Consider the following 24,275-nt stretch of genomic DNA (forward strand, 5'->3'; position numbering starts at 1 on the left):
CATGAACAATCTCGTCGTTTTCAACCAGCTGCGTTTTCAACTAAATATAAAAGCAACAACAGTTTCAACTGGCTGCCTAACTATCGTTCGCATTGTTATGCCATTTGAAACTGCGTCTTCTTGTTTACAACCTTTTTGCGGAACCAACTACTCAGCTCGGAAACAAAGTGTCAAATATATTTGCAACATTTCACCATGAACGATACAAACACGTCTGCAAAGACGAAGTAGGTTATATAGAAACAGTGGATGGAAATTTATTAAGTCTCCCAAAACCGGTTGCACGAAAAACAAAACATGTTACTTATACATGGTCAGCATGAAGCGGGTTTGCAAGCGAGCTTCGTACATTCAAGCGTGCTGATGTTTTGAAATACACGAGAAAATATCTTGTAGCTGGGTTGGTTATGGATGACTGCACAAAGCTTGTTTAAAACCCGCTTTAACACAACACTGCATCAAACTGCGAAATAATTTTATGAACTTATACACGAAGGCACTGGGAGGCAGAAAAGCCAGATTTATTAATATGGCAAAACCCTGAAAAGAAAATGTACCGACACTAGACGGAGCACTTTATAAGTTGACTGGATGAGAGGTGTGCAAATATTTTATTTGGCAACAAAAGTAACTTTTCCTTTAATAATTTTGACTTTTCTAAGTAGTGTTGTTTTGATATTTGGATTCAGAGCCTGGAATATCCACGTGTTCGAAGCTCGATTGCACTTCACTTGAGTGAGAGTTATTTTCCTCTGTTTCTATGGCGACAGGTTGTAAACGGTGCTTGGCTTTTTTGCACAAAGCCGCGTTTTCTTTTAAAATCCTGGAACCATGGCAAACTTATTTTCTGAAACATATTTGTCATCATCCAAATCATCAAAAGCACCACATGGTAGTTCCCCTACCTGGATTTTGTGAATCATTCTGAATTTTTTTCATGACATCATGCTTGTTTTGAAAATCTTGTAAAAAAAGTCGCGTTTAAATGTTGGTGGTCTTCATCCAGACTTTCAGAGGTCATTGAAAAGTCATCAGCAATGGGAAAAATTTGTCCCAATATTTTGCAGGTTCTCTACACATGACACAACAAATTAGATCAGGGGTGCAAAACCTGCGGCCGCAGATATCAGTTTGTGCGGCTGTGAATATGTGGATTGAAATACATGGACTGGCTGTGGTAATGTAAATAAAACTCATTTGCTAGATATATGAATTTCAAAACTGGTCTAAATAGTTATAGTGACACTGTAAAAGATATTACCAGCCTAGTAATCTTTATTGTCATCAGACTTTTTTCAAGCCTATTATGGACAAATAATGAGAAAAAAAACAGGCACCACAAGAATCACAATATAGATGGTGACGTCATAGATAATTGACCGCCAGTTTGTTCAGAACTTTGAAACAAGTTAAATAATATTCTGGGCGTTTCAGACGCTGGCCTTTATATACATATATGTAATACACATATTCTTTCATTCACAAACAACAAGAATACACCTGGCCACCTTTGATTAAATAATGATCTGCAATGTGGCCATCTTAGCGAAAGGTTGTGCACCCCTGAATTAGATAAACAACCAAACTTTAAAGGTCTTTACTAATTTTTGCTAAACATTCCCTTCTATCAGTGGCTACAAAAATTTTACAAATAAGCCAGGATTTTTTTAGGAACTGCAACTTCGAACACTACGTTCACGATTTCCCATGAACAAACCAAGCTCTATAATTTATTAACCAGCATTTTCCCAACTTGCTTGGCTTATTTTGTTCTAAAACATAATCAACCAATAAATCTTCTCACCCAGTTGAAGTTTTTCTGTTTCAAAACTTTCGTCGTCGCACAAACTCACAATAGAAATTAAATCCCCAAACAGAGCCAAGTTTTCAATTTCCTCGCAAATCTAACAAAAATATGTTTAGTTCAAAAACGCAACATCAAAATTAAACATTACATATTTGTATAAACTGTGTGTAGTATATTATAAATCACATGTCACCAGAGACTCAGTGTGAGAGATTGAGACAACAATCACATAATATATTATATTTTAATAAAAGACTGTTTGTTTGTGCTTTACGGTTTAACTTGCATACGACTTTTTGGCGCTGTTTGTTTTTAGATTATGACACTGCCTATAACTTAGGTGAAATATATATGTCTAAATAAAACAGTGGATGACATCAGACTTGTCAAAGTTTTCAGTCTGTCACATATTTGTAAAGTTAAATCCCAACATCCCACCTTTTCTTTGTGTAATTTATCTCCCATTTCCCCAGTTCAGGTAAAGGTTTGTTGCTTAATAACCCTGACTCATCGTTGGACAAATGCTTAGTCACCCACTTTGGCAACAATGACTCATCAGTATTTTGTTGCTCAACATCTGAAAAAGCAATTGTAAGTTCTTAAAAAGCCAAACAAAATAAATACAAACCAGCAAAATGCATAAAAATGTTGACACTTCTTTACAAATTAAATTGTCAATAAATATGATAACAGTAACATATCAAACCAGCCAAAACAGTGGTCATTCTGTTTAAATCAAGGAACAAAAATCAAGATACAAAAAAAGATAATAAGTTTAAATATGTGATAAAATAAAATTATTTCGGAAAACATAAATAATGTCTTTCATAATGCAGGATATTTTCTGGGATCATTACCAAAACAACTCTGCAAACACCTCAACTAACGGACAAATCATTTGGAAACCGCAGCAACAGACATTACCTGGATTGTTGTGAAATGTCAAAGTTGAAGGGTCGTCAAACTCATCACTGAACGGGATGTCAACATTACTAGGATGCGTCAAATCATCGATTATTTCTACTGTAAACTAGTCGTTTGTAGCAAAATATGAGGTTTTGTTCAAATCTGGACTTCCAGGCATGGAGGTGGCACCTTTCTGGGTTTGTTTGAGCTCTTCTGTCACCCGATGGCTAAATGTCCGCCCAAATATGCAACTGTCGGCAGATGCGGAGATTAAGTGAGAGTTGTGGTCGAAAGTGAGACCAACCGCTACCTCTGAATGCCGGCTGATCATGCAAACACAATCTCCTGCGAGACAAACAAAAGATTCTTGTTAAAAATGTTAATTGGAAAAACAGTTGCAAATACATTAAAGCAATTGAAAAACTGATGCAGAAAAAATGCAAACTTGTAAAAGGCCAGTATTGTGAAATTTCTACCATGAGTAAATTTGCTAGACATACATTTAGTCATTTGACATGAATAAAACATGTTTGATTGAATTAAGTGGAAATACTTATTATTACTGCATCACTGCAAATTGCTTTTCAATTTTCTCATCAAATGCAAACCAACACTGACCTGTGGTGTACGGGAGGACATAGATGTTTTTATCAACACACGAGGTTGCAACAAGCTTTTGCACCAATGATGTCATATTCGGTTAAATTGCAGCTGCATGCAACTAGCACTGAATCATCGATGAATAAAATCCACAGTTAGAATGGCTGGGTTTAAAATTTTGTGGATTTGCTTACTCAACAATGTCCATGTCAGCCATCGAGTGTTTCTCAATGTAATGTTGTTCTCAACTGATGTCAGTTGTAGTAGTAGAGAGACTTGTCTGTTCCACAGCTCATTAGTCGAAACTGTAATTATAAATCTGATTTAGACCAAGAATTGTCAGCATCCAGATTAAACAACTATGCTCTCTGTTAAAGAACATAATGAGACTAAAACACAAAAATCACAAAAGTGGTACAAAAACAAATGCAGCTGAAAACTGGACACTTTCACTGTGACTGATATATATATATATATATAATTAAAAAAGCTTAGGCAAAGTAAAAAGCAATGTACAAAAGTCAGATTTTTAAATGTTACACATTTGGTTCAAACAAAGGCAAATCACTTAAACGTGCGTGTTGCATTTGCCAAATTTACCCTTGTTAACTTGTATCATTCAAATTTCAGCGTTTTAATGCAGTTTATTGTAGTTCGTGTAAATGATACTTAGTGCATTGAATTTACATTTTGTGTCAACTGGGCCGAATTAGCCACACCAGTGACAGTTTACCTCGGGAAACATTGTTGTCCAGATCACAATAAAAAATTATATAAGACTTGAATTAGATATTCTAGAATCGAAACAACTATTCTAAAATACCTACTTATACTAGTTTCAACTTCCCTACATGACAGTTTACCTCATAATCTCAGTTCGCAAACTTCACAGCAGTGACGAAGCAGAATGATCAGCTATCGTATTGGACAGAATATAATCATCAGTAAACATGTGAACACGATCGATCTCTACTCGCGCTTGCAAGCATCGAACCACGGTAAGAATAATCCATGCTTAATATATCCCTGTCGTGTGACAAAATAAATGATATCCTCCTAAACGTCATAAGGTCGTACACACTAAAAACAAATGATTGGTTGTCATAAAAAACGAGTATACTGACCATCTCACCAAGACGCACGCTGTGTCGGGCGTCCAGAGGCAAGAGGTTCGCAAATATTAGACAACGACGGCGCAGCCCGGAGTGCAAAGGCAAGGCCAATAGCACCCGTTAATGGCGTGTAGCCAAGTTTTGTCGAATTCTTGGACCAATGAAACGTTACTTCTGAACTTGCAATTAGTCTTGAGGATTACAAAAAAACAAATCAAAAATAACAACTTAAAACCAAATTCCAAATTTACTGTGGCTTGGAAAAACAAGCTAAAATAGGTGCAGCCTAGAAACCAGCGATGAAATTACTGATGCATATTTATGATAAAGAGTGTTAAATTGTGTGCAGAATTCCCCAATGTGCCCAAACATAAAGATGACTACAAATTGAATTAGGAAGTATGTTGAATACATACTGCTAGATACTCCCACTCCTGTCGCCAACCGCATGTGTTTGCCGTCATTATGAACAGAAATGCAACGTGCTTCAACCGATGTTTTAGTGTCCGTGGAGTGTTTCTCCATAATTTCCAATAGAATTGTGTGTTTCAGAACCTACAAATATTTAATAACTAACTTATTGCTCGTTCAATACATATATCCTACAAACAGCCACAATATATAATGTTCTTACTGATCGTCCAATACATATATCCTACAAACAGCCACAATATATAAGGTTCGTACACATGTTTGGTCATCGATTTTCCAAATCCTGACTCTGCCGTCATTTGAAACCGAAACAAAACAGCTGACTCAGCACAATCAAGAAGAGTCTGCAAAAACACCATAAGGAAGAAACTATTATTACATGTAAACAGGGTTTTGTGCCCCAGTGATTTAAATCAGTGACAAAAACAAAACAAGAATTTGACTAAATAAATTAAATCAGAACGACTTTTCTGAATTTGGTTTACCTTTATAATTCCACTGTTATAATTAGTGTGGAGCAGACAATTTACACTCATGAGACATGATTACAGCAGCTGACGTTACAACATTTCATTCATTTTCAGCCACTACTGATGATATTTGAATAGTTATAGTATGTCTATTGACATAAGCTTATATACTTTTTGTTATGATCTCCATGGATGTGAGGGGTACAGAAACTGACGATGCTTTTTTTGAGCACATTTAACATTTAAAAAAAAAATCACTAAAAAATGATCAGTCACTGTTTTTCAGTATTTTGGATATCGAAGAGCAGTGTATCCCGATTAATAACATTTATTGTTTACAATTGTCTTTTGTGATGAAATATAATTTTTTTAGTGATGTAACCTCAATATATGTATGTTACAAAGACAAACCTTGATTTCCTAGACACACGAGCTGTGAAACCTGGAAACTGAAGTGACATTTGGTTTTTCAAAATCCATCACATCAGTTATAACAAGTGAGTGATCAGAAAATACAAGATGCAGCCACATGTTGTAGACATCTACTGACATCGCAAGCACTTCATAACCTCTGCAAAAATCCAATTGTAAGTTCAAAATAATTAATGTAAAAATATATTAAACAATATGCATGGATGTGTTCATAAATTTAGTCATAAAAATAAAAGCTTAAATAGATGTAAATGCAACATGGTTTATTATTTTATAACTGCTTCTGCAAATGCTCATGCCCACATCAGTGATATTGAGGCAAGTTGCTTTTTATGTCTACTTGGGCCGTTATTTTTCTCATAAAATATGTAAAAATTTTGAAACTAACTTTTACCAAAATACGACTTCTTATCAGGCAGCGAAAGCAAAAGCACGATTTTGTCTTTAATCTTCATAATTTTGCGACAAAACGACCAAAAACAGTCTCAACTTTAAAGATGAAAATTTTTCGCCACGTCTGTTTACAAACAGCTGATCGCTGATGACGCAATGTTTATTTTCACAGCTGTTCAATAAATATGTTTCGCGCTCAATAATTTTCGGAAATAAATGCACATTAACGAACTTCTGAACTTGCAATTCCATCAAGGCGTAAAAGTTTAACTTGTAAATCACTTGTGCAGCAAAAAAACGCAATCTACTATCGTTCTTGGACCAATGAAACGTTACTTCTTTATTTGAGTTTGCATTTGGCAAAAGGTCATCACGCGGTCAAATTTTTATGAAAAAGAATTTATTGCCCATTCATTGGCACAAAACAAAACCGGAGATAGCCAGCAAGAGCTGAATTTCGGCACTGGAAACTTCTGAAAAAATGTTACGTCATAACTAACCACTGAAATCATATTTGGCAAACTCATGAATTATTGCGTCACGTTAATTAGATTCAGAAAACATTACTAATAAATTTTTTAAACAACTGCGGCAAATTAAAACACCAAATTTTATTTTAACTCCAAAAGTGCAATTTTTTCCCTAAATTCATGCCGCAATTGATAACAAAGTATTTTTTTATGGTATCACTTTTCATGACATGGTCGTTAGTGCGTGACCAAATTTCCACAAAAAGCTTGTCAACAAACATTTTTTGACAAATCTCAACGTTTACATGTGATTTTATGGATTCATTTTATTCTATGTTTAAATAAATCTTTGTCTGCCTTATCAAGTAACAACACAAACATAATAAAGAGATATTTTACACAATGCAAAACAACACGGACGGATCTAAAAGAAAACTTTATTTACGCCAAAAATATGCACCAGATTTTGAACACAAGCGAAAGCATACATAATAGGATCCACTAAAATAGGACATTTCATTTACTGGAACCATGCCATCTACAAAACACATCTTCTATTAAAACTATTTCAGCAACCTTACTGTCTGAGGCGATGCAATGTCAAATGTTTTCAAGCAGGAAGGTTTGTGAAATCAAGGGACACACTAATGAACATATACAGCAATTAGGCTACAAATACAAAGTAGAAACAACTTAAACAATTGGTGCAAAAAACATAGGGGTTTATCTACATAAGTTAGCCTGTTTGAATCAAAACATAAAAATAACAGCTTGAATTTAAATGTAACATGTCTTATCTTATGTTACCTTCTGAGACCAACACATTACACCCAAAATCAAAAAACGGAAAGACACAATCCCACTATACGCACACATGGCTTAAAGAGTGTAAATTTGTAAAGTATATTCTATGACCGGCTTTAATTAAACAGCTTTAAAAACCTACAGTGAAGAAAAAGGTGCAAAAACCAGGGGTTTCCGTACTTTGCCATAACACAAAACACTTGCTGTAAAAAAATTGCATACCCGACACATTAAACCATCAATGCTCTAGTGGATAATCTTGAAAATACCATATAAAAGTGTGTGTGTGTGTGTGGGGGGGGGGACAAAGAAAATAATCCATCAGTAAATCCAAGCTATGACTCAAATGTTGGTATGTATGTGTCCTTCTGCTACTGTGTAAGCCTGAAATAAGAATACAAAAAGACATTTAGAAATGAAATCAAAGTTTAAAATGTATATGTGGCTTTGCCAAGCATATACTGGTCAAAAATATTTAGCCCCAAGGGTCAGCCTACACTTGCCTAAGAAAATTGGCTTCCAGGCCAAACATAAACAGCTTAGCAATGTGACTTAGTTGTTTTTAGAAACTAACACTGCCTATTACTTAGGTGAAATATATATGTCTAAATAAAACAGTGGACGACTTCAGACTTGTCAAAGTTTTTAGTCTGTCACATATTTGTAAAGTTAAATCCCAACATCCCACCTTTTCTTTGTGTAATTTATCTCCCATTTCCCTAGTTCAGGTAAAGGTTTGTTGCTTAATAACCCTGACTCATCGTTGGACAACTGCTTAGTCACTCACTTTGACAACAATGACTCATCAGTATTTTGTTGCTCAGCATCTGAAAAAGCAATTGTAAGTTCTTAAAAAGCCAAACAAAATAAATACAAACCAGCAAAATGCATAAAAATGTTGACACTTCTTTACAAATTAAATTTGCATAATGAAGTTTGTGCTGATGTGTGTAATAAGAAAAACAATAAAGGAATCATAATAAAATAAAAAAGTGTATTCTGAATGTCAATAAATATGATAATAGTAACATATCAAACCAGCCAAAACAGTGGTCATTCTGTTTAAATCAAGGAACAAAAATCAAGATACAAAAAAAGATTCTAAGTTTAAATATGTGATAAAATAAAATTATTTCGGAAAACATAAATAATGTCTTTCCTAATGCAGGATATTTTCTGGGATCATTACCAAAGCAACTCTGCAAACACCTCAACTAACAGACAAATCATTTGGAAATCGCAGCAAGGGACATTACCTGGATTGTTGTGAAATGTCAAAGTTGAAGGGTCGTCAAACTCATCACTGAACGGGATGTCAACATTACTAGGATGCGTCGAATCATCGATTATTTCTACTGTAAACTAGTCGTTTGTAGCAAAATACGAGGTTTTATTCAAATCTTCCAGGCATAGAGGTGGCACCTTTCTGGGTTTGTTTGAGCTCTTCTGTCACCCGATGGCTAAATGTCCGCCCAAATATGCAACTGTCGGCAGATGCGGAGATTAAGTGAGAGTTGTGGTCGAAAGTGAGACCAACTGCTACCTCTGAATGCCGGCTGATCATGCAAACACAATCTCCTGCGAGACAAACAAAAGATTCTTGTTAAAAATGTTAATTGGAAAAACAGTTGCAAATACATTAAAGCAATTTAAAAACTGATGCAGAAAAAATGCAAACTTGTAAAAGGCCAGTATTGTGAAATTCCTACCCTGAGTAAATTTGCTAGACATACATTTAGTCATTTGACATGAATAAAACATGTTTGATTGAATTAAGTGGAAATACTTATTAATACTGCATAACTGCAAAATGCTTTTCAATTTTCTCATCAAATGCAAACCAACACTGACCTGTGGTGTACGGGAGGACATAGATGTTTTTATCAACACACGAGGTTGCAACAAGCGTTTTGCACCAAAGATGTCATATTCGGTTAAATTGCAGCTGCACGCAACTAGCACTGAATCATCAATGAATAAAATCCACAGTTAGAATGGCTGGGTTTAAAATTTTGTGGATTTGCTTACTCAACAATGTCCATGTCAGCCATCGAGTGTTTCTCAATGTAATGTTGTTCTCAACTGATGTCAGTTGTAGTAGTAGAGAGACTTGTCTGTTCCACAGCTCATTAGTCGAAACTGTAATTATAAATCTGATTTAGACCAAGAATTGTCAGCATCAAGATTAAACAACTATGCTCTCTGTTAAAGAACATAATGAGACTAAAACACAAAAATCACAAAAGTGGTACAAAAACAAATGCAGCTGAAAACTGGACACTTTCACTGTGACTGATATATATATATATATAATTAAAAAAGCTTAGGCAAAGTAAAAAGCAATGTACAAAAGTCAGATTTTTAAATGTTACACATTTGGTTCAAACAAAGGCAAATCACTTAAACGTGCGTGTTGCATTTGCCAAATTTACCCTTGTTAACTTGTATCATTCAAATTTCAGCGTTTTAATGCAGTTTATTGTAGTTCGTGTAAATGATACTTAGTGCATTGAATTTACATTTTGTGTCAACTGGGTCGAATTAGCCACACCAGTGACAGTTTACCTCGGGAAACATTGTTGTCCAGATCACAATAAAAAATTATATAAGACTTGAATTAGATATTCTAGAATCGAAACAACTATTCTAAAATACCTACTTATACTAGTTTCAACTTCCCTACATGACAGTTTACCTCATAATCTCGGTTCGCAAACTTCACAGCAGTGACGGCAGCAGAATGATCAGCTATCGTGTTGGACGGAATATAATCATCAGTAAACATGTGAACACATCGATCTCTACTCGCGCTTGCAGGCATCGAACCACGGTGAGAATAATCCATGCTTAATATATCCCCGTCGTGTGACGGAATAAATGATATCCTCTTAAACGTCATAAGGTCGTACACACTAAAAACAAATGATTGGTTGTCATAAAAAACGCAAAACTATTTAGTCTTAAGGATTACAAAAAAAAAAAAATCAAAAATAACAACTTAAAACCAAATTCCAAATTTACTGTGGCTTGGAAAAACAAGCTAAAATAGGTGCAGCCTAGAAACCAGCAATGAAATTACTGATGCATATTGATGATAAAGAGTGTTAAATTGTGTGCAGAATTCCCCAATGTGCCCAGACATAAAGATGACTACAAATTGAATTGGGAAGTATGTTGAATACATACTGCTGGATACTCCCACTCCTGTCGCCAACCGCATGTGTTTGCCGTCATTATGAACAGAAATGCAACTTGCTTGAACCGATGTTTTAGTGTCCATGGAGTGTTTCTCCATACTTTCCAATAGAATTGTGTGTTTCAGAACCTACAAATATTTAATAACTAACTTATTGCTCGTTCAATACATATATCCTACAAACAGCCACAATATATAATGTTCTTATTGATCGCCCAATACATATATCCTACAAACAGCCACAATATATAATGTTCTTATTGATCGTCCAATACATATATCCTACAAACAGCCACAATATATAAGGTTCATACACATGTTTGGTCATCGATTTTCCAAATCCTGACTCTGCCGTCATTTGAAACCGAAACAAAACAGCTGACTCAGCACAATCAGGAAGAGTCTGCAAAAACACCATAAGAAAGAAACTATTATTACATGTAAACAGGGTTTTGTGCCCCAGTGATTTAAATCAGTGACAAAAACAAAACAAGAATTTGACTAAACAAATTAAATCAGAACGACTTTTCTGAATTTGGTTTACATTTATAATTCCACTGTTATAATTAGTGTGGAGCAGACAATTTACACTCATGAGACATGATTACAGCAGCTGACGTTACAACATTTCATTCATTTTCAGCCACTACTGATGGTATTTGAATAGTTATAGTATGTCTATTGACATAAGCTTATATACTTTTTGTTATGATCTCCATGGATGTGAGGGGTACAGAAACTGACGATGATTTTTTTGAGCACATTTAACATTTAAAAAAAAAATCACTAAAAAATGATCAGTCACTGTTTTTCAGTATTTTGGATATCGAAGAGCAGTGTGTCCCGATTAATAACATTTATTGTTTACAATTGTCTTTTGAGATGAAATATAATTTTTTTAGTGATGTAACTTCAATATATGTATGTTACAAAGACAAACCTTGATTTCCTAGACACACGAGCTGTAAAACCTGGAAACTGAAGTGACATTTGGTTTTTCAAAATCCATCACATCAGTTATAACAAGTGAGTGATCAGAAAATACAAGATGCAGCCACATGTTGTAGAGATCTACTGACATCGCAAGCACTTCATAACCTTTGCAAAAATCCAATTGTGAGTTCAAAATAATTAATGTAAAAATATATTAAACAATATGCCTGGATCTGTTCATAAATTTAGTCATAAAAATAAAAGCTCAAATAGATGTAAATGCAACATGGTTTATTATTTTATAACTGCTTCTGCAAATGCTCATGCCCACATCAGTGATATTGAGGCAAGTTGCTTTTTATGTCTACTTGAGCCGTCATTTTTCTCATTAAATATGTAAAAATTTTGAAACTAACTTTTACCAAAATACGACTTCTTATCAGGCAGCAAAAGCAAAAGCACGATTTTGTCTTTAATCTTCATAATTTTGCGACAAAACGACCAAAAACAGTCTCAACTTTAAAGATGAAAATTTTTCGCCACGTCTGTTTACAAACAGCTGATCGCTGATGACGCAATGTTTATTTTCACAGCTGTTCAATAAATATGTTTCGCGCTCAATAATTTTCGGAAATAAATGCACATTAACGAACTTCTGAACTTGCAATTCCATCAAGGCGTAAAAGTTTAACTTGTAAATCACTTGTGCAGCAAAAAAACGCAATCTACTATCGTTCTTGGACCAATGAAACGTTACTTCTTTATTTGAGTTTGCATTTGGCAAAAGGTCATCACGCGGTCAAATTTTTATGAAAAAGAATTTATTGCCCATTCATTGGCACAAAACAAAACCGGAGATAGCCAGCAAGAGCTAAATTTCGGCACTGGAAACTTCTGAAAAAATGTTACGTCATAACTAACCACTGAAATCATATTTGGCAAACTCATGAATTATTGCGTCACGTTAATTAGATTCAGAAAACATTACTAATAAATTTTTTAAACAACTGTGGTAAATTAAAACACCAAATTTTATTTTAACTCCAAAAGTGCAACTTTTTTCCCAAATTCATGCCTCAATTGATAACAAAGTATTTTTTTTATGGTATCACTTTTCATGACATGGTCGTTAGTGCGTGACCAAATTTCCACAAAAAGCTTGTCAACAAACATTTTTTGACAAACCTCAACGTTTACATGTGATTTTATGGATTCCTTTTATTCTATGTTTAAATAAATCTCTGTCTGCCTTATCAAGTAACAACACAAACATAATAAAGAGATATTTTACACAATGCAAAACAACACGGACGGATCTAAAAGAAAACTTTATTTACGCCAAAAACATGCACCAGATTTTGAACACAAGCGAAAGCATACATAATAGGATCCACTAAAATAGGACATTTCATTTATTGGAACCATGCCTTCTACAAAACACATCTTCTATTAAAACTATTTCAGCAACCTTACTGTCTGAGGCGATGCAATGTCAAATGTTTTCAAGCAGGAAGGTTTGTGAAATCAAGGGACACACTAATGAACATATACAGCAATTAGGCTACAAATACAAAGTAGAAACAACTTAAACAATTGGTGCAGAAAACATAGGGGTTTATATCTACATAAGTTAGCCTGTTTGAATCAAAACATAAAAATAACAGCTTGAATTTAAATGTAACATGTCTTATCTTATGTTACCTTCTGAGACCAACACATTACACCCAAAATCAAAAACGGAAAGACACAATCCCACTATACGCACACATGGCTTAAAGAGTGTAAATTTGTAAAGTATATTCTATGACCGGCTTCAATTAAACAGCTTTAAAAACCTACAGTGAAGAAAAAGGTGCAAAAACCAGGGGTTTCCGTACTTTGCCATTACACAAAACACTTGCTGTAAAAAAAATTGCATACCCGACACATTAAACCATCAATGCTCTAGTGGATAATCTTGAAAATACCATATAAAAGTGTGTGTGTGTGGGGGGGGGACAAAGAAAATAATCCATCAGTAAATCCAAGCTATGACTCAAATGTTGGTATGTATGTGTCCTTCTGCTACTGTGCAAGCCTGAAATAAGAATACAAAAAGACATTTAGAAATGAAATCAAAGTTTAAAATGTATATGTGGCTTTGCCAAGCATATACTGGTCAAAAATATTTAGCCCCAAGGGTCAGCCTACACTTGCCTAAGAAAATTGGCTTCCAGGCCAAACATAAACAGCTTAGCAATGTGACTTAGTTGTTTTTAGAAACTAACACTGCCTATTACTTAGGTGAAATATATATGTCTAAATAAAACAGTGGACGACTTCAGACTTGTCAAAGTTTTTAGTCTGTCACATATTTGTAAAGTTAAATCCCAACATCCCACCTTTTCTTTGTGTAATTTATCTCCCATTTCCCTAGTTCAGGTAAAGGTTTGTTGCTTAATAACCCTGACTCATCGTTGGACAACTGCTTAGTCACTCACTTTGACAACAATGACTCATCAGTATTTTGTTGCTCAGCATCTGAAAAAGCAATTGTAAGTTCTTAAAAAGCCAAACAAAATAAATACAAACCAGCAAAATGCATAAAAATGTTGACACTTCTTTACAAATTAAATTTGCATAATGAAGTTTGTGCTGATGTGTGTAATAAGAAAAACAATAAAGGAATCATAATAAAATAAAAAAGTGTATTCTGAATGTCAATAAATATGATAATAGTAACATATCAAACCAGCCAAAACAGTAGTCATTCTGTTTAAATCAAGGAACAAAAATCAAGATACAAAAAAAGATTCTAAGTTTAAATATGTGATAAAATAAAATTATTTCGGAAAACATAAATAATGTCTTTCCTAATGCAGGATATTTTCTGGGATCATTACCAAAGCAACTCTGCAAACACCTCAACTAACGGACAAATCATTTGGAAATCGCAGCAAGGGACATTACCTGGATTGTTGTGAAATGTCAAAGTTGAAGGGTCGTCAAACTCATCACTGAACGGGATGTCAACATTACTAGGATGCGTCGAATCATCGATTATTTCTACTGTAAACTAGTCGTTTGTAGCAAAATACGAGGTTTTATTCAAATCTTCCAGGCATGGAGGTGGCACCTTTCTGGGTTTGTTTGAGCTCTTCTGTCACCCGATGGCTAAATGTCCGCCCAAATATGCAACTGTCGGCAGATGCGGAGATTAAGTGAGAGTTGTGGTCGAAAGTGAGACCAACTGCTACCTCTGAATGCCGGCTGATCATGCAAACACAATCTCCTGCGAGACAAACAAAAGATTCTTGTTAAAAATGTTAATTGGAAAAACAGTTGCAAATACATTAAAGCAATTGAAAAACTGATGCAGAAAAAATGCAAACTTGTAAAAGGCCAGTATTGTGAAATTCCTACCCTGAGTAAATTTGCTAGACACACATTTAGTCATTTGACATGAATAAAACATGTTTGATTGAATTAAGTGGAAATACTTATTAATACTGCATAACTGCAAATTGCTTTTCAATTTTCTCATCAAATGCAAACCAACACTGACCTGTGGTGTACGGGAGGACATAGATGTTTTTATCAACACACGAGGTTGCAACAAGCTTTTGCACCAAAGATGTCATATTCGGTTAAATTGCAGCTGCATGCAACTAGCACTGAATCATCGATGAATAAAATCCACAGTTAGAATGGCTGGGTTTAAAATTTTGTGGATTTGCTTACTCAACAATGTCCATGTCAGCCATCGAGTGTTTCTCAATGTAATGTTGTTCTCAACTGATGTCAGTTGTAGTAGTAGAGAGACTTGTCTGTTCCACAGCTCATTAGTCGAAACTGTAATTATAAATCTGATTTAGACCAAGAATTGTCAGCATCAAGATTAAACAACTATGCTCTCTGTTAAAGAACATAATGAGACTAAAACACAAAAATCACAAAAGTGGTACAAAAACAAATGCAGCTGAAAACTGGACACTTTCACTGTGACTGATATATATATATATATATATATATAATTAAAAAAGCTTAGGCAAAGTAAAAAGCAATGTACAAAAGTCAGATTTTTAAATGTTACACATTTGGTTCAAACAAAGGCAAATCACTTAAACGTGCGTGTTGCATTTGCTAAATTTACCCTTGTTAACTTGTATCATTCAAATTTCAGCGTTTTAATGCAGTTTATTGTAGTTCGTGTAAATGATACTTAGTGCATTGAATTTACATTTTGTGTCAACTGGGCCGAATTAGCCACACCAGTGACAGTTTACCTCGGGAAACATTGTTGTCCAGATCACAATAAAAAATTATATAAGACTTGAATTAGATATTCTAAAATCGAAACAACTATTCTAAAATACCTACTTATACTAGTTTCAACTTCCCTACATGACAGTTTACCTCATAATCTCAGTTCGCAAACTTCACAGCAGTGACGGCAGCAGAATGATCAGCTATCGTGTTGGATGGAATATAATCATCAGTAAACATGTGAACACGATCGATCTCTACTCGCGCTTGCAAGCATCGAACCACGGTGAGAATAATCCATGCTTAATATATCCCCGTCGTGTGACGAAATAAATGATATCCTCTTAAACGGTAAAGGTCGTACACACTAAAAACAAATGATTGGTTGTCATAAAAAACGCAAAACTATATAGTCTTGAGGATTACAAAAAAACAAATCAAAAATAACAACTTAAAACCAAATTCCAAATTTACTGTGGCTTGGAAAAACAAGCTAAAATAGGTGCAGCCTAGAAACCAGCGATGAAATTACTGATGCATATTTATGATAAAGAGTGTTAAATTGTGTGCAGAATTCCCCAATGTGCCCAGACATAAAGATGACTACAAATTGAATTAGGAAGTATGTTGAATACATACTGCTGGATACTCCCACTCCTGTCGCCAACCGCATGTGTTTGCCGTCATTATGAACAGAAATGCAACGTGCTTCAACCGATGTTTTAGTGTCCGTGGAGTGTTTCTTTATACGTTCCAATAGAATTGTGTGTTTCAGAACCTACAAATATTTAATAACTAACTTATTGATCGTTCAATACATATATCCTACAAACAGCCACAATATATAATGTTCTTATTGATCGTCCAATACATATATCCTACAAACAGCCACAATATATAAGGTTCATACACATGTTTGGTCATCGATTTTCCAAATCCTGACTCTGCCGTCATTTGAAACCGAAACAAAACAGCTGACTCAGCACAATCAGGAAGAGTCTGCAAAAACACCATAAGGAAGAAACTATTATTACATGTAAACAGGGTTTTGTGCCCCAGTGATTTAAATCAGTGACAAAAACAAAACAAGAATTTGACTAAATAAATTAAATCAGAACGACTTTTCTGAATTTGGTTTACATTTATAATTCCACTGTTATAATTAGTGTGGAGCAGACAATTTACACTCATGAGACATGATTACAGCAGCTGACGTTACAACATTTCATTCATTTTCAGCCACTACTGATGGTATTTGAATAGTTATAGTATGTCTATTGACATAAGCTTATATACTTTTTGTTATGATCTCCATGGATGTGAGGGGTACAGAAACTGACGATGATTTTTTTGAGCACATTTAACATTTAAAAAAAAAAATCACTAAAAAATGATCAGTCACTGTTTTTCAGTATTTTGGATATCGAAGAGCAGTGTGTCCCGATTAATAACATTTATTGTTTACAATTGTCTTTTGAGATGAAATATAATTTTTTTAGTGATGTAACTTCAATATATGTATGTTACAAAGACAAACCTTGATTTCCTAGACACACGAGCTGTAAAACCTGGAAACTGAAGTGACATTTGGTTTTTCAAAATCCATCACATCAGTTATAACAAGTGAGTGATCAGAAAATACAAGATGCAGCCACATGTTGTAGAGATCTACTGACATCGCAAGCACTTCATAACCTTTGCAAAAATCCAATTGTAAGTTCAAAATAATTAATGTAAAAATATATTAAACAATATGCCTGGATCTGTTCATAAATTTAGTCATAAAAATAAAAGCTCAAATAGATGTAAATGCAACATGGTTTATTATTTTATAACTGCTTCTGCAAATGCTCATGCCCACATCAGTGATATTGAGGCAAGTTGCTTTTTATGTCTACTTGGGCCGTTATTTTTCTCATTAAATATGTAAAAATTTTGAAACTAACTTTTACCAAAATACGACTTCTTATCAGGCAGCAAAAGCAAAAGCACGATTTTGTCTTTAATCTTCATAATTTTGCGACAAAACGACCAAAAACAGTCTCAACTTTAAAGATGAAAATTTTTCGCCACGTCTGTTTACAAACAGCTGATCGCTGATGACGCAATGTTTATTTTCACAGCTGTTCAATAAATATGTTTCGCGCTCAATAATTTTCGGAAATAAATGCACATTAACGAACTTCTGAACTTGCAATTCCATCAAGGCGTAAAAGTTTAACTTGTAAATCACTTGTGCAGCAAAAAAACGCAATCTACTATCGTTCTTGGACCAATGAAACGTTACTTCTTTATTTGAGTTTGCATTTGGCAAAAGGTCATCACGCGGTCAAATTTTTATGAAAAAGAATTTATTGCCCATTCATTGGCACAAAACAAAACCGGAGATAGCCAGCAATAGCTGAATTTCGGCACTGGAAACTTCTGAAAAAATGTTACGTCATAACTAACCACTGAAATCATATTTGGCAAACTCATGAATTATTGCGTCACGTTAATTAGATTCAGAAAACATTACTAATAAATTTTTTCAACAACTGTGGTAAATTAAAACACCAAATTTTATTTTAACTCCAAAAGTGCAACTTTTTTCCCAAATTCATGCCTCAATTGATAACAAAGTATTTTTTTTATGGTATCACTTTTCATGACATGGTCGTTAGTGCGTGACCAAATTTCCACAAAAAGCTTGTCAACAAACATTTTTTGACAAACCTCAACGTTTACATGTGATTTTATGGATTCCTTTTATTCTATGTTTAAATAAATCTCTGTCTGCCTTATCAAGTAACAACACAAACATAATAAAGAGATATTTTACACAATGCAAAACAACACGGACGGATCTAAAAGAAAACTTTATTTACGCCAAAAACATGCACCAGATTTTGAACACAAGCGAAAGCATACATAATAGGATCCACTAAAATAGGACATTTCATTTATTGGAACCATGCCTTCTACAAAACACATCTTCTATTAAAACTATTTCAGCAACCTTACTGTCTGAGGCGATGCAATGTCAAATGTTTTCAAGCAGGAAGGTTTGTGAAATCAAGGGACACACTAATGAACATATACAGCAATTAGGCTACAAATACAAAGTAGAAACAACTTAAACAATTGGTGCAGAAAACATAGGGGTTTATATCTACATAAGTTAGCCTGTTTGAATCAAAACATAAAAATAACAGCTTGAATTTAAATGTAACATGTCTTATCTTATGTTACCTTCTGAGACCAACACATTACACCCAAAATCAAAAACGGAAAGACACAATCCCACTATACGCACACATGGCTTAAAGAGTGTAAATTTGTAAAGTATATTCTATGACCGGCTTCAATTAAACAGCTTTAAAAACCTACAGTGAAGAAAAAGGTGCAAAAACCAGGGGTTTCCGTACTTTGCCATTACACAAAACACTTGCTGTAAAAAAAATTGCATACCCGACACATTAAACCATCAATGCTCTAGTGGATAATCTTGAAAATACCATATAAAAGTGTGTGTGTGTGGGGGGGGGACAAAGAAAATAATCCATCAGTAAATCCAAGCTATGACTCAAATGTTGGTATGTATGTGTCCTTCTGCTACTGTGCAAGCCTGAAATAAGAATACAAAAAGACATTTAGAAATGAAATCAAAGTTTAAAATGTATATGTGGCTTTGCCAAGCATATACTGGTCAAAAATATTTAGCCCCAAGGGTCAGCCTACACTTGCCTAAGAAAATTGGCTTCCAGGCCAAACATAAACAGCTTAGCAATGTGACTTAGTTGTTTTTAGAAACTAACACTGCCTATTACTTAGGTGAAATATATATGTCTAAATAAAACAGTGGACGACTTCAGACTTGTCAAAGTTTTTAGTCTGTCACATATTTGTAAAGTTAAATCCCAACATCCCACCTTTTCTTTGTGTAATTTATCTCCCATTTCCCTAGTTCAGGTAAAGGTTTGTTGCTTAATAACCCTGACTCATCGTTGGACAACTGCTTAGTCACTCACTTTGACAACAATGACTCATCAGTATTTTGTTGCTCAGCATCTGAAAAAGCAATTGTAAGTTCTTAAAAAGCCAAACAAAATAAATACAAACCAGCAAAATGCATAAAAATGTTGACACTTCTTTACAAATTAAATTTGCATAATGAAGTTTGTGCTGATGTGTGTAATAAGAAAAACAATAAAGGAATCATAATAAAATAAAAAAGTGTATTCTGAATGTCAATAAATATGATAATAGTAACATATCAAACCAGCCAAAACAGTAGTCATTCTGTTTAAATCAAGGAACAAAAATCAAGATACAAAAAAAGATTCTAAGTTTAAATATGTGATAAAATAAAATTATTTCGGAAAACATAAATAATGTCTTTCCTAATGCAGGATATTTTCTGGGATCATTACCAAAGCAACTCTGCAAACACCTCAACTAACGGACAAATCATTTGGAAATCGCAGCAAGGGACATTACCTGGATTGTTGTGAAATGTCAAAGTTGAAGGGTCGTCAAACTCATCACTGAACGGGATGTCAACATTACTAGGATGCGTCGAATCATCGATTATTTCTACTGTAAACTAGTCGTTTGTAGCAAAATACGAGGTTTTATTCAAATCTTCCAGGCATGGAGGTGGCACCTTTCTGGGTTTGTTTGAGCTCTTCTGTCACCCGATGGCTAAATGTCCGCCCAAATATGCAACTGTCGGCAGATGCGGAGATTAAGTGAGAGTTGTGGTCGAAAGTGAGACCAACCGCTACCTCTGAATGCCGGCTGATCATGCAAACACAATCTCCTGCGAGACAAACAAAAGATTCTTGTTAAAAATGTTAATTGGAAAAACAGTTGCAAATACATTAAAGCAATTGAAAAACTGATGCAGAAAAAATGCAAACTTGTAAAAGGCCAGTATTGTGAAATTCCTACCCTGAGTAAATTTGCTAGACACACATTTAGTCATTTGACATGAATAAAACATGTTTGATTGAATTAAGTGGAAATACTTATTAATACTGCATAACTGCAAATTGCTTTTCAATTTTCTCATCAAATGCAAACCAACACTGACCTGTGGTGTACGGGAGGACATAGATGTTTTTATCAACACACGAGGTTGCAACAAGCTTTTGCACCAAAGATGTCATATTCGGTTAAATTGCAGCTGCATGCAACTAGCACTGAATCATCGATGAATAAAATCCACAGTTAGAATGGCTGGGTTTAAAATTTTGTGGATTTGCTTACTCAACAATGTCCATGTCAGCCATCGAGTGTTTCTCAATGTAATGTTGTTCTCAACTGATGTCAGTTGTAGTAGTAGAGAGACTTGTCTGTTCCACAGCTCATTAGTCGAAACTGTAATTATAAATCTGATTTAGACCAAGAATTGTCAGCATCAAGATTAAACAACTATGCTCTCTGTTAAAGAACATAATGAGACTAAAACACAAAAATCACAAAAGTGGTACAAAAACAAATGCAGCTGAAAACTGGACACTTTCACTGTGACTGATATATATATATATATATATATATATATATAATTAAAAAAGCTTAGGCAAAGTAAAAAGCAATGTACAAAAGTCAGATTTTTAAATGTTACACATTTGGTTCAAACAAAGGCAAATCACTTAAACGTGCGTGTTGCATTTGCTAAATTTACCCTTGTTAACTTGTATCATTCAAATTTCAGCGTTTTAATGCAGTTTATTGTAGTTCGTGTAAATGATACTTAGTGCATTGAATTTACATTTTGTGTCAACTGGGCCGAATTAGCCACACCAGTGACAGTTTACCTCGGGAAACATTGTTGTCCAGATCACAATAAAAAATTATATAAGACTTGAATTAGATATTCTAGAATCGAAACAGCTATTCTAAAATACCTACTTATACTAGTTTCAACTTCCCTACATGACAGTTTACCTCATAATCTCAGTTCGCAAACTTCACAGCAGTGACGGCAGCAGAATGATCAGCTATCGTGTTGGATGGAATATAATCATCAGTAAACATGTGAACACGATCGATCTCTACTCGCGCTTGCAAGCATCGAACCACGGTGAGAATAATCCATGCTTAATATATCCCCGTCGTGTGACGAAATAAATGATATCCTCTTAAACGGTAAAGGTCGTACACACTAAAAACAAATGATTGGTTGTCATAAAAAACGCAAAACTATATAGTCTTGAGGATTACAAAAAAACAAATCAAAAATAACAACTTAAAACCAAATTCCAAATTTACTGTGGCTTGGAAAAACAAGCTAAAATAGGTGCAGCCTAGAAACCAGCGATGAAATTACTGATGCATATTTATGATAAAGAGTGTTAAATTGTGTGCAGAATTCCCCAATGTGCCCAGACATAAAGATGACTACAAATTGAATTAGGAAGTATGTTGAATACATACTGCTGGATACTCCCACTCCTGTCGCCAACCGCATGTGTTTGCCGTCATTATGAACAGAAATGCAACGTGCTTCAACCGATGTTTTAGTGTCCGTGGAGTGTTTCTTTATACGTTCCAATAGAATTGTGTGTTTCAGAACCTACAAATATTTAATAACTAACTTATTGATCGTTCAATACATATATCCTACAAACAGCCACAATATATAATGTTCTTATTGATCGTCCAATACATATATCCTACAAACAGCCACAATATATAAGGTTCATACACATGTTTGGTCATCGATTTTCCAAACCCTGACTCTGCCGTCATTTGAAACCGAAACAAAACAGCTGACTCAGCACAATCAGGAAGAGTCTGCAAAAACACCATAAGGAAGAAACTATTATTACATGTAAACAGGGTTTTGTGCCCCAGTGATTTAAATCAGTGACAAAAACAAAACAAGAATTTGACTAAATAAATTAAATCAGAACGACTTTTCTGAATTTGGTTTACATTTATAATTCCACTGTTATAATTAGTGTGGAGCAGACAATTTACACTCATGAGACATGATTACAGCAGCTGACGTTACAACATTTCATTCATTTTCAGCCACTACTGATGGTATTTGAATAGTTATAGTATGTCTATTGACATAAGCTTATATACTTTTTGTTATGATCTCCATGGATGTGAGGGGTACAGAAACTGACGATGATTTTTTTGAGCACATTTAACATTAAAAAAAAAAAAATCACTAAAAAATGATCAGTCACTGTTTTTCAGTATTTTGGATATCGAAGAGCAGTGTGTCCCGATTAATAACATTTATTGTTTACAATTGTCTTTTGAGATGAAATATAATTTTTTTAGTGATGTAACTTCAATATATGTATGTTACAAAGACAAACCTTGATTTCCTAGACACACGAGCTGTAAAACCTGGAAACTGAAGTGACATTTGGTTTTTCAAAATCCATCACATCAGTTATAACAAGTGAGTGATCAGAAAATACAAGATGCAGATGTAAATGCAACATGGTTTATTATTTTATAACTGCTTCTGCAAATGCTCATGCCCACATCAGTGATATTGAGGCAAGTTGCTTTTTATGTCTACTTGGGCCGTTATTTTTCTCATTAAATATGTAAAAATTTTGAAACTAACTTTTACCAAAATACGACTTCTTATCAGGCAGCAAAAGCAAAAGCACGATTTTGTCTTTAATCTTCATAATTTTGCGACAAAACGACCAAAAACAGTCTCAACTTTAAAGATGAAAATTTTTCGCCACGTCTGTTTACAAACAGCTGATCGCTGATGACGCAATGTTTATTTTCACAGCTGTTCAATAAATATGTTTCGCGCTCAATAATTTTCGGAAATAAATGCACATTAACGAACTTCTGAACTTGCAATTCCATCAAGGCGTAAAAGTTTAACTTGTAAATCACTTGTGCAGCAAAAAAACGCAATCTACTATCGTTCTTGGACCAATGAAACGTTACTTCTTTATTTGAGTTTGCATTTGGCAAAAGGTCATCACGCGGTCAAATTTTTATGAAAAAGAATTTATTGCCCATTCATTGGCACAAAACAAAACCGGAGATAGCCAGCAATAGCTGAATTTCGGCACTGGAAACTTCTGAAAAAATGTTACGTCATAACTAACCACTGAAATCATATTTGGCAAACTCATGAATTATTGCGTCACGTTAATTAGATTCAGAAAACATTACTAATAAATTTTTTCAACAACTGTGGTAAATTAAAACACCAAATTTTATTTTAACTCCAAAAGTGCAACTTTTTTCCCAAATTCATGCCTCAATTGATAACAAAGTATTTTTTTTATGGTATCACTTTTCATGACATGGTCGTTAGTGCGTGACCAAATTTCCACAAAAAGCTTGTCAACAAACATTTTTTGACAAACCTCAACGTTTACATGTGATTTTATGGATTCCTTTTATTCTATGTTTAAATAAATCTCTGTCTGCCTTATCAAGTAACAACACAAACATAATAAAGAGATATTTTACACAATGCAAAACAACACGGACGGA

The 24,275-nt window shown here is 34.3% G+C and overlaps 3 protein-coding genes across 11 annotated transcripts; all 3 read right to left on the reverse strand.

Annotated features, from left to right (window-relative positions):
* Positions 1–163: 163 nt before the first annotated feature.
* LOC145227758 (uncharacterized) lies at positions 164–11,031 on the reverse strand. Of its 8 annotated transcripts, none has more exons than XR_013859969.1 (13): positions 10,937–11,031; positions 8,683–10,751; positions 8,115–8,253; positions 6,154–7,810; positions 5,739–5,898; positions 5,113–5,201; positions 4,842–4,980; positions 4,177–4,616; positions 3,332–3,618; positions 2,732–3,058; positions 2,246–2,384; positions 1,805–1,904; positions 164–1,072 (listed from the first exon to the last, which is right to left on the reverse strand). XR_013859969.1 is itself a non-coding variant. In XM_080092672.1 (6 exons), exons 4-6 carry the CDS (start codon positions 2,270–2,272, stop codon positions 1,032–1,034), a joined length of 168 nt encoding a protein of 55 aa, XP_079948798.1. In that variant the 5' UTR covers positions 2,273–2,384; positions 2,732–3,058; positions 3,332–3,618; positions 4,177–4,616; the 3' UTR covers positions 164–1,031. The 8 variants fall into 8 exon arrangements, 1 of the variants encoding a protein (XP_079948798.1); XR_013859973.1 differs by lacking the exon at positions 10,937–11,031 and having other exon boundaries at positions 164–823; positions 906–1,072; positions 8,683–10,059; XR_013859971.1 differs by lacking the exon at positions 10,937–11,031 and having other exon boundaries at positions 164–847; positions 906–1,072; positions 8,683–10,059.
* A 1,839-nt stretch (positions 11,032–12,870) lies between these two features.
* Positions 12,871–17,060, reverse strand: LOC145230367 (WD repeat-containing protein 62-like). Its single transcript, XM_080095792.1, has 6 exons — positions 16,711–17,060; positions 16,440–16,578; positions 15,951–16,167; positions 15,100–15,386; positions 14,505–14,826; positions 12,871–14,075 (listed from the first exon to the last, which is right to left on the reverse strand). Exons 4-5 carry the CDS (start codon positions 15,173–15,175, stop codon positions 14,639–14,641), a joined length of 264 nt encoding a protein of 87 aa, XP_079951918.1. The 5' UTR covers positions 15,176–15,386; positions 15,951–16,167; positions 16,440–16,578; positions 16,711–17,060; the 3' UTR covers positions 12,871–14,075; positions 14,505–14,638.
* Positions 17,061–18,645: 1,585 nt separating this feature from the next.
* LOC145229143 (WD repeat-containing protein 62-like) lies at positions 18,646–23,946 on the reverse strand. Of its 2 annotated transcripts, XR_013860370.1 has the most exons (7): positions 23,120–23,946; positions 22,492–22,580; positions 22,221–22,359; positions 21,732–21,948; positions 20,875–21,161; positions 20,280–20,601; positions 18,646–19,850 (listed from the first exon to the last, which is right to left on the reverse strand). XR_013860370.1 is itself a non-coding variant. In XM_080094426.1 (6 exons), exons 4-5 carry the CDS (start codon positions 20,948–20,950, stop codon positions 20,414–20,416), a joined length of 264 nt encoding a protein of 87 aa, XP_079950552.1. In that variant the 5' UTR covers positions 20,951–21,161; positions 21,732–21,948; positions 22,221–22,359; positions 22,492–22,840; the 3' UTR covers positions 18,646–19,850; positions 20,280–20,413. The 2 variants fall into 2 exon arrangements, 1 of the variants encoding a protein (XP_079950552.1); XM_080094426.1 differs by lacking the exon at positions 23,120–23,946 and having other exon boundaries at positions 22,492–22,840.
* Between the last annotated feature and the right edge of the window lie 329 nt (positions 23,947–24,275).

This window comes from Phallusia mammillata, chromosome 5, assembly GCF_965637545.1.
Source record: "Phallusia mammillata chromosome 5, kaPhaMamm4.hap1.1, whole genome shotgun sequence".
In the NCBI taxonomy this organism is placed as follows: Eukaryota; Metazoa; Chordata; class Ascidiacea; order Phlebobranchia; family Ascidiidae; genus Phallusia; species Phallusia mammillata.

Bases quoted from the DNA above. Each gene is read 5' to 3' on its own strand.
- LOC145230367 (XM_080095792.1), bottom strand. From the start codon at position 15,175: ATGACATCTTTGGTGCAAAAGCTTGTTGCAACCTCGTGTGTTGATAAA. The intron at 14,827-15,099 runs GTCAGTGTTGGT...TTTGTCTCGCAG, and splicing joins TGTCCTCCCGTACACCACAG to GAGATTGTGTTTGCATGATC.
- LOC145227758 (XM_080092672.1), bottom strand. From the start codon at position 2,272: ATGGGAGATAAATTACACAAAGAAAAG. The intron at 1,905-2,245 runs GTGGGATGTTGG...TATTTTTGTTAG, and splicing joins ATAAATTACACAAAGAAAAG to ATTTGCGAGGAAATTGAAAA. The intron at 1,073-1,804 runs GTGAGAAGATTT...TGTCATGTGTAG, and splicing joins AACAGAAAAACTTCAACTGG to AGAACCTGCAAAATATTGGG.
- LOC145229143 (XM_080094426.1), bottom strand. From the start codon at position 20,950: ATGACATCTTTGGTGCAAAAGCTTGTTGCAACCTCGTGTGTTGATAAA. The intron at 20,602-20,874 runs GTCAGTGTTGGT...TTTGTCTCGCAG, and splicing joins TGTCCTCCCGTACACCACAG to GAGATTGTGTTTGCATGATC.